The sequence below is a fragment of the Brassica napus genome, chromosome A8 (assembly GCF_020379485.1).
Source record: "Brassica napus cultivar Da-Ae chromosome A8, Da-Ae, whole genome shotgun sequence".
Lineage (NCBI taxonomy): Eukaryota > Viridiplantae > Streptophyta > Magnoliopsida > Brassicales > Brassicaceae > Brassica > Brassica napus.
Genome location: NC_063441.1, coordinates 1,322,140 through 1,332,753, shown reverse-complemented (window position 1 = coordinate 1,332,753; position 10,614 = coordinate 1,322,140). Strand labels below are relative to the sequence as shown.

The 10,614-nt window shown below is 30.0% G+C and overlaps 2 protein-coding genes across 2 annotated transcripts; both read right to left on the bottom strand.

The window, feature by feature from the left end:
• Positions 1 to 943: 943 nt before the first annotated feature.
• LOC111213546 (carbonyl reductase [NADPH] 2) lies at positions 944 to 2,307 on the bottom strand. Its single transcript, XM_022715334.2, has 3 exons — positions 2,085 to 2,307; positions 1,586 to 2,015; positions 944 to 1,331 (listed from the first exon to the last, which is right to left on the bottom strand). The coding sequence occupies exons 1-3, from the start codon at positions 2,165 to 2,167 to the stop codon at positions 1,053 to 1,055; spliced, it is 792 nt and encodes a 263-aa protein (XP_022571055.2). The 5' UTR covers positions 2,168 to 2,307; the 3' UTR covers positions 944 to 1,052.
• Positions 2,308 to 7,704: 5,397 nt separating this feature from the next.
• Positions 7,705 to 10,614, bottom strand: LOC106360433 (probable hexosyltransferase MUCI70). The gene is made up of 11 exons (XM_048738453.1): positions 10,494 to 10,614; positions 10,372 to 10,416; positions 10,016 to 10,276; positions 9,704 to 9,946; positions 9,412 to 9,628; positions 9,231 to 9,340; positions 8,959 to 9,161; positions 8,631 to 8,734; positions 8,366 to 8,553; positions 8,090 to 8,289; positions 7,705 to 8,013 (listed from the first exon to the last, which is right to left on the bottom strand). The coding sequence occupies exons 3-11, from the start codon at positions 10,158 to 10,160 to the stop codon at positions 7,822 to 7,824; spliced, it is 1,602 nt and encodes a 533-aa protein (XP_048594410.1). The 5' UTR covers positions 10,161 to 10,276; positions 10,372 to 10,416; positions 10,494 to 10,614; the 3' UTR covers positions 7,705 to 7,821.

The window sequence follows — 10,614 nt, the reverse complement described above, 5'->3', positions numbered from 1 at the left end:
GCCATATGGCGCGCCGGATCTGTATCGTCCGCTCGCCAATTGTATCGGTTTGTATCGACCTGTTGGGTGTGCGAAGACATGCTCGTCATACGACGAGATGGGTGTGATATAGCGAGATGGTAATCCTCCTAACTGGATTATTTATTATTATGGGTCAAAAATGGGCTACAAGAAGCCCGTAACCAAAAATAAGAATACGAGATTGTACATTCACAATGAGTTTGGATGGATTCAACAAATATAGAGGATCTACATAGCAAAAAATTATAGACACAAAAAGCTCGTCTTAATCCTTGATTTTCCTAATATGTTAATCAAAACTATTTATTGTTTAATATGGTGATATGGTCTGAATTGTAATAAGATGCTTTCAGTTTCCTCTACCATCTGGTCCAAAACCATGATCAACCAACAATCATACTTGTTTTTTTTGTTTAGACAGAAAGAAACACCAAGAGACCCCAAAAGCTATGTGTCCAAGAGCTTGTTTAGACCATTCCTAACCAAGACTTCAATTTTCCACTGGAACAAAACTCGCCATGAAATAACAGATAAAAAAATCTTAGAGCCTCCAGGAAGAAGCTATGAAACTCCTTTTCTTTTACGAATGACGCTTTCAATAGTTCCAAACCAATTGCAAAGACAAGAAAACCAATGACTGGGAATTCTGAAATAATGGTAAAACAATAGCAAGGTAGCATCTAGAAGAACTCTAAGAATATCATTATTATTTATATCTCTGAACAGACAACACTACATCAGCATGTGTTGTTTATATAGTAACAAAATGATGTCTATCACGTGTATCCACCGAAGTTGATTCTATTTAACAAGTATTCATTCTTTTTTTTAGATGAAACAACAAGTATTCATTCAAAAACTTAAAAAAAAAAGAGGGATCTCAAATGATGTTAGATCGTTGACTTTCCTAGCTTGTTCCATATTAGTCAAAAGCATCTTTTTATTAAAACCATTGTACTTATTCAAGCTTTGATCCATTAAATTTTCAAGAAAGTAATAATACAATCATAAGCAGCTTTATAAAAACCAAATCACATGTAGGATTTGAGACGTGGTCTCGTAAGAGACTGTGCTCCATCCACCATCACAGTGGTACCTGTCATGAAACATGAACCATCGCTGATCAAGTAAATCACAGTCGAGTAGATATCTTTCTCCGGGTTCAGCCACTGGCCAAGAGGAGCAGCGTCCTTCACCAGCTTCTGCGCTCGATCTATCCCCACTGAAACTGGATATTCATCGCCAAGATGCAGACCTCTCGAGATCATGTTCACCCTTATCTTGTGCTTCCCTAGACTCATGGCTGATGCCTGAAACCCCACAAATAAATAAATAAAACATGTATGTCAAGTGTAATCCGGAGATTACAGGGCCAGTCTTGGACATAAACAAGTGAACATTGGCCTAAGACCTCTAAATTTAAGAAATAATTTATATAAATATAGATCTCTAATTTTTTTTTAAAAAATAACTTTTATTAGAACGTTTACTAAATACTAAATGGTCTATAGCCTCCAAAATCTCAGAACTAGGTGTAGACTAGGAGATGTAAAAAGATGTATACCCGAACCAGCTGGTGAATTGCAGCAGCGGCTGTAGCATAGGCATCAGCTCCAGGGTAAAGCCCTCTCTCAGCACTAGCTATTGTAGCCAAAAAGACAATGGAGCCTCCTGTTCCATTCTCCTTCATCATGCTTGCCACAGCCTTCAAGATAAACCATGGAGCCGTGAGATTGATCTTTGTGATTTTCTTGAACTCATCTTCAGACACTCGGAGAATGTCCTGCATCTTCCCTTGGTAGGTACAGCAGTTGACAAAAGCATCCAAAGATCCTAGACGAGTCCATGCCTTTTGGACAGCAACATAGAAAGCTTCCTCACTATCAGCTTCCATGTCGGCTCCAATGAGCTCCACTGGGAAGGCTCCATCAACAGAGACTCGTATGTAGTCCACAGTGCTCCTTAGAGAAGCCTCGTTTCCCATCAACACCAACCTGATATCTCATTGGTTAATTAATCTCGTAACTAAACTACGAGGATGAGCAAGGGCATTAGAAACTCACCGACAACCGTGTTTGGCTAGTTGGATAGCGATGTTCCGGGAAACCTCGTCGCCGTTGGCTGTCATCAACACCTTCTTCGCCATTAGATTCAGAGTATTACTTCTGATCGATGGAGGAACAGGGTATGGACTGGCTTTATTAATATAACATTTAATTAAATACAAGAAAAATATTAATTATATATATTCGATGTGCCTCGTGAAACTCGCCTAATAATTTCTACTAGTATGAATGGTGACCAGGGAACGGCGATAAATAATGCATTCTCTAGCGTTTCTGAAAAAAATCACCACTCACAAAGAATAATAATTCCCTCTCATTCCCTTTCATTCCTTTTTTTTTATAGAGAATTAAAGAACAAAAGTATTCCTTATTAAAAGTGATAAGGAATAACCATTCTTTTTCATTCCTGCTATTTTATTCCCGAACATTCCTTTTTAATCTATTCCTCTTGTTTCCCGAGTGGTCACCAGTCAGACTTCACCCGCACGGATTTTCATTTTATAAATATTTAACAGATACCATCGCAAAACTTTTAAAAATATAATTTACATTTTAGTGTTATATATTGTGTAAATCTATAATGTTATTGGTTATGTTTCTTATTCGATGTTATTAATGTAAAATGATTTATTTTATACACTTAACTTTATTATTAATTGTTATTATATATTAATATATTTTTTGAGTTTGGTAAAATAAATTCATAGTATAAAATAAACAAATTCATATATTTTCTATGTTATTTATTTTAGTATATTGTGAGATTTTATAAGTAAATATATTATAATAATAATATATTATTAATTATGAAATCAATCGATGCATTAATTTAAAAATATTTTAAAATTTTATTAAGATTTTGTTAGATTTTTTCCAACATATTTTGTTATAATTAAAAGTATAATTTAAATTTACAGTTAAAAAATATTTATTAATATCTATATAATTTGTAAAAAATTTCAGAAATGTTATATATTAAAAAGATTAACTTAAATAGTCAAATAGATGTAATTGATAAAATAGACCTAATATGAATTTTTATGGTATTTCTTTTAATAAAGAAGATATAGAATATAATTATAAAATTTGAAAAATATCATACACTTTTATTTTATTTTATTTTATAATAAAATCTTAAATAAATTAATGTATAATAGTATATATTATTAATTACGAAATTAATCAATGGTATTAATTTAAAAAAAATATTTTAAATTTTTAGAAAGATTTTGTTAGATTTTTTTTCAACATTTTGTTATAACTAAAAGTAAAATTTAAATTTACAGTTAAAATTGATTCATTATTAATATCTTTATTTATTTAATAGATTAATATAAATAATTAAATAAATGTAATTAATGAAATGGACCTAATAAGGCTAGTATGAATTTTTTATGGTAGATAAAAATGGTACTTCTCTTTTAATAGAAAATATTACTCTCTATGTTCCTAAAAAATTCATATTCTATATTTTTCACGCATTTTAATAAAATACATTAAATTTGTATAATTTTTTGTATTTATTTTCTTCCAATAATTTTAAACTAATAAAAAATAAATTAGTGCAATTAAGTTTTTTAAAGTTTGCAATTAGTTAATAAAAATGCATTGAAAAAGTAAAAACTAAATCTTTTTGAAACAATTTTTTTCTCTATAATATGTAACTTTAAGGAATGAAGAGAGTAATATACATCAGAGAAGTCACTTAAGTGACTTTTGTTTATGTGTCATTTATAGGTAAAATTTAGAATTAATTCTCTTAATTTGATTGGTTGTTGATATTTGAATTTTTATTTATTTAATTTAAGTTTTTAAAAGAAAACTAATCCTAGAACTACTTAATCTAATATATACTACCATACAAACAATTAAACATTTTAAAGTTAGAAGAATTACCATAATTTGTTTATAGAAACAATTATATATCATAGATTACATTATAAAAATTTAAAATATACATATAAATACATATGGTATGATAGAAATAATTATATAAACGATTTTAACATTTTTATATTAATAGTGGATACAATAAATTATAGATTACAAAAAAAACTAATTAACTTAAACCCAACAATTTTTTATACTCATTATATATAAATTGTTTTTCTAAAATGTCTCCAATGAATGTAGAACAGTCACAAATACAATTTTAAAAACATTCAATCATTTTTAAGTGACAAATGTTGATTGTATAATTGAGTTATTACTGTCAGAAATGATTAAAGTATTTGTATATTTAAAAATAGAAAATATATGGTATGTATTTTAAAATAATATTAGTAAATGAAAATATCTATTATAATATAAAACTGAAATATTAGAACATTATACTAATAAGAGACTAAAGTTAATATACTCTATTAATATATTTTTTATCGCTTTGATTATAATAAAATTATATGGTAAATTCTTTACAATAATATTAATCAATAAAACGTTTTATTATAATATATAAATTGAAAATCAAAAATGATATATTAATACGAGATTAGAGTTAAGACTCTATTGATATTGTTTTGATTATAATAAAATTGACATGCTTATAAAACATCAGTGAAGAATAATAAAACTTATTTTTTTTTGTATTCTTGGTTGTATTCTTTGTTATTTTATACTTTTACGTATTTAATGTTTTATATGTTTACCGAAATACATGTGTTTTACGTAGTAGTGTAACTGTTAATAATTATTTGTAACTATTTTACTTCTAAATAAAATAAAATGGTAGAAAAAATAATGCAAAAATAGAATGTGTTATAAAATAACTTATTGTTTATTAATCTTTGTTTTTTTATTAATAAAAATTATGACATAAATTTTTTTTGAAAACTTATAATAAAATTTATAGAATTAACACTATATCTCCAATAATCTTCTAAGATTATACAATATCAAGATTTTTATTTTAAAACTATTTAAAATAAAATATTATTTTTAATAATTATGATTATTATTCAAAATTATAAAATTATAAACATAATATATAAGTTTCATAAAAAATATACTCGCGAAATCACCGCAACCACCTAGTACAACATATTCCCTATGTTTAAGAGTGTTATTTTGACATTTTCATTCAAATTAAAAATAATTGAAATACGTAATGATTTAAATCTATTTCACTAATATTGTTTGAATAAATATGAATTACCATGAAATTTTAAAATTACTTTTTGTATAATAAAATTATGTATAGAAGAGAAAGAATAATTCTTCTAATTCCGATGCTCATCTACCTTTTACTAGAATAATCACAATTCTTTTGATGTGTGATTTATAAATTAAATTATTTATTAAAATATATTAAATATATGTTTTTATCTACCTAATATTGTCCCTAATATTATCCTAACAATAATATCATATAAACCCATATTTGTCAACTTAGATACCGTCAAGTGTCAACAATCTTTACAATTGAATTGCAATTTTCATACTTTAGACATCTAGTGTGGATCACCGGTCTAAAGAATACAACATAGCCTAACTCTTGATAGCGAACCAAACTCATGATAGTGTAAGTTTCCTAATTATAATCATTGAATATATTGAAACAATAAAAAGAATCATAAAATAATTTGATACCAATTTTTTAAATATTCCTTAAGTGGGTTAACAACTAACTGAGTTCAACATTATTATTTAATCAAATGTTTGCATTATAACTTGGTGTTAAACTAATTTTCAAATACTTAACAATGAGTGTAAAATAAATTCATGAAAAACTATACCAATATTGGAGAATATGTCACATTGTCACATAAAAAAAAAACTTAAAGTTAAAAATATATAACATCAATTTTTTAAAAAAAATATTTAATAGTTTTATCATATAAAATATTGATCCATATACAAAAATAAAAATATAGAAATTCGTTCGAATAGTCCAAAAATATTTTTTTGTCGCAAATATTTTTTTTAAGAATCAAAATGACCAAAATGTTTCATTAAAGAGGTAAATATACACTTATACTTCTAGTGTTAACTAATATACACTCATGATTTAGAGTTAAGGAGTGGAATTTGGGGAGTGATGTGTAAATATTTTTTTCAAAAAAATACAATTTAAAATTTCAAGAATAAAATATGTTAAAATAGTTTCAAAAAAATATCCGAATTTCAAAAATAAAATTTGAAAAAAAAATAAAAAATAAAATATGTTAAAATAGTTTCAAAAAATATTTTCGAATTTCAAAAATAAAATTTGAAAAAATAAAAAAAAAGAATAATAAAATTGAAGAAAAGGTTTCAAATGAAAAATGTTTTTACAAAAAGTTCGAATTTTAAAATATATAATTTGAAACTATAAATTTTTTTTTATGTATTTGTATTTATAAATCTAGGATATAAGAAATTTTGCTTTTTTAATAAAATATTTTTGTTATTTTGAATCTTAGAGACTTTTTTGTGACAAAAACTTAAAAATATTCGTTTCATCATTTGTCATCTCCATCGAGATGATCTATTTACATGATTCATCCAAATGATCCATCCAAATATGATTGAGATTGTTCGTTTGTCCATCTAGATGGATCATCTAGATGAATCATCTAGACAAATCATCTAAATAGACTTATGTTTATTTTTTTTTCATTTCCATCCAGATGAATTTGATAAACAAAATACGAATTATTTTTGTTTCATTATATTAATTTTTATTAATGATCTAAAAGATAAATATTTTAAAATATGGTTTTGGGAGGAAATAAAATTTTGTGGTTTTAGCAGAATATAAATATTCACAATTTTGGCGAATTTTTTTTTTTTTGCAATTTTAACGAGAAATTGTTTTTTATGGTTTTGTTGAGAACATGAAATTTGCGGTTTTGTGGTTTTGGCGGAAAATGTATTTTTGCGGTTTTGGCAAAAAATGATTTTGACGGGAAAATGTGTTTTGGCGAAAAAGTGTGTTTTTTCGGAAACATTATTTTTTACGATTTTAGTAGAAAAATGCGTTTTTACGATTTTGGTGGAAAATACTTTTTATGGTTTTGGTGGAAAATGCGTTTTTGATTGTCATTTTTAGCGGTGACAAAATGATATAGGTTTAAGTTTGTAATCTGTTAATTATATCAAGATTATAAGAGACATTATACTATTTTGACAAAAAATTTCATTCCAAATGGTTCAGTTTGGTTTAGCTGGCTGATTTTAAAAATTAAGCCTTAATTTATAAAATTTATACAGATAAACCATTTAGATGACTTCTAATTTAAATTCTAAACAAACAAAATTTTCGTTTCTATCCAGATGATTTATTTGAATGGTAAAACTAACAGCCCCATGATCTATTCGGGAGAATTGGCTATAAACATATATTTCCACAGGTGTGATTGTACTAGCATTAATATACTAAATCTCATCAGAACTCCACAGTGAAACGTGTTTGGACGAGAGAGGTACTGAGATGGGTAACCTCCACCACAAAAAAAAACATATTTCACCACGAGTTTTTAATGTCATGTGGAAAAGACAGCATCAGTAATACAATGTCGCCACTTGGACGTGAATATCTATGACTTACCAAACATATCCACCTGTTCCAATTTCGGTTTAACTTTTTACCGTTTCAATTTCGGTTCAACCGGTCTGCTTACTATACCAATAACCGATATAGAATTGAATTGAATTGCTTTCTTTAAACCAAAGGGGGAACAAAATTGCTTCAAATACTAACACAGAAACAATATTAATGGTTTTTAAAAATATAAGAAAAGTGGAAAAATCTCTGTTATCTCATGTTTCTGCCACCGGCTGAAACTTTCCGGTGACGCCTCTTTCCACGTTGCCCCGGACTCTTCTTCCCAGTGTTGGCTCTACCACCGACTGGTTTTCCACGTGGCAATGGCAGTGGCTCGGGAAGCACCTTAGAAGAAGAAGCTCGAGGAGGTTTCATGTTCATCAACACGTCTCTATGATAAACCTGCCATCATCAAGAACACGCTAAGCCTCACTTTTTTTCAGACAAAACAAACCAAAACTCTCTCTTCTGCTTTTACCTGTTTTACAAAGTTTCGTCTTTCACAATCCAAGAACATATTGATGCTCCAATCCACTTTCTCTCTTATCTTGTCTCTTGCAACTGCAAAACTTAGTTGATCTCTTGAAGTAAACCGATCTACTTCGTTGAACCAGACACACGTGAAGAGGTTTGTGATCGGTATGTGTTCTCTTATGATTGTACAACCTTCAGGAACATCTACAAAACGACCAAAAAACACTCAAACTGAGCTCAAAAGACACATCAGAATCTAGGCTTTTGTGAAAACCATTACCACTAGTTATTGGAAGCTTAGCATCAGTATAAGGTGTTAAGCCTTCCTTCTTGTAGAACTCTACTTGGTAATCAATTGATGCATTGTCGTATTTTCTTGCGGCTTTGTTCGCTTCAGCCTCCACAAACACATCAAAGCGTCTGTAATGTTTCGAGATTGCTAAACTAGAGTTCGTTCTCCACAAGAACCTGAACATTTCAGAAGACATATGAAGCTTTGGCTTGACACAAAACACTTTTGAAAAGAGAGAGAGAGACTAATTTACCTTTCAAGTATTTGGTATGGATCTACAACAAGCTGCAGCTTTGCATCAACCCATATAGAGTACCGTACATTTGGGAACAATCTATGCAACAAAAGCTTCGGAATCTGTAAGAAATGCTAATACTTGTTACATAAGGAAACATTCAAGCCTCTATTCTCAAATATTTTCTAACTAATGTTCAAGAAATCGTTAGGCGGTAGTTAAACGAGATTACTGACTATACGGCACATAAATCGATTTTTTGAACACCTAAAAAAATTGTTTAGCTTAAGTTCGATTAGCCGCCTAGACGGGCGCCTAGAATGATTTTTAGAACACTGTTTCTGACCTTTCCATTACGCCTTGCATCGGTGTAAGGGACATTGTGGGCAACAATGATCCTCCACAATCCTACTCTCTTGTTATCCTCTGTGTAACTTGAAGTGTTCTTGAGATATGAATGTGTTTCTTCATCAACAAACATGTAGAAAGGGATGTTCTTCCTCGCCATTTCACTGATGTTCACCGGTTCTTGAATTAGATCATACTTTCCTGAGAAAAAAAGAACCAAAGGATCAGCTTTGTTCTTCACTAGCTAAAAGAATGTATGTTTTCTTTTACCAAATATTGCTGAAGCAACAATCACTTCATGGAACTGGTCCATCTCAGGAAGGATATCCTCATCAATGTCGAAACCGGTTTGATGACCCGGTTTAGTTCCTTTGACAAATCTACAGAAACAAGAAACAAGAATCACAAAAGAAGAAACTACAGAGTTAAAAGTCAAGAGAAGCTTACTTACCCGCAGTGCACTGTCATGGACTCTTTAATGTCAAAGGAGTTAGTCCTATCTTCAAGAGAAGGATAACCTCCAAACTCAGAGCCTCCTTGACCTTCTTCGTGTTTTACAGGACTCTCTTCATGGATGAATGTCAAATTCTTAAGCACAGGTGATTCAAATTGATGCTTTGGCATATGAACTAAGGCCTCCTCCGGAGATAGATAGCATACAGGACACGCTGCACACAATCACAAGCCAAAAAGGGTAAACACTGAGTTCCTTTAACAGAGTAAGAGAGAGATAGAGAGCTTACGGCGCGGTCCAGGCCTTCGAAGTCCAGGTGGAGGAGGAGGAGGAAAAGAAAAGCTATCACATGGATGGTGAGAAGGGAGTGAAGGAGGAGGATGAATGATGTCTACATCACTTCCTCTAGTAGTTTGATCATTATTAGAGTCTCCAGTATAGAAAGAACTCAGTTCTCTACTTAGTGGTGTTTGGTTGATTCCAAATTCAATAGTCTCAATACTCTGATGAATGTTTGGACTATTACTACTCTCTGCAGACACAAGTCACATATCTAATCACAAACCCATTGAAGAATAAAAAGACATGTAAACTTACTAACCTTTGTTGATAGTGTAGGAACCTAAGACAAAGACAACAAAAGCAAGGCTGAGAAGGAGCAGCATTGCGACACGTCTCCGACCTAAGTACCAGCAACATAAGAAGGAGAGAGATCTCTCCTTGTCTTTAGAATTCGAAGTGAGCATTGTGGAGGCAGAGGTAGATAGAGACTCAAAAAAAGCTCAAGGCTTGTGTTAGTCCAATGAGCCATGACATTCCAATCATTGATCTCGAAAAATCCAAACTTTTTTTTCTCACAAAACTGAAACATAAGACAAAACCAAGATTCAGTTCCAAATACATTGCAGAAGAAGAAGGTAACCCATCAACGAAAGCAGAGAAAGGTTTGTAATTTACTAGCAAAGATTCGATTTTGATTCGAATCAGATCGTACAAAGAGACCTGCATTTGCAAACGAAAAGGAACAAACTTTAAAACACAATCAAAAGTTTAACACTCAGGGAAAGAGATGAGATTACCTTTTACAATATCAATGTCAGACTACACTGATCTCTTCCTTCGATCTGCACAAAATCATTCAGTGTGTGTGTGTATTTGGATTTGTCAAGGATTCAGTGTATTTCTATTTGAGGGATTAAA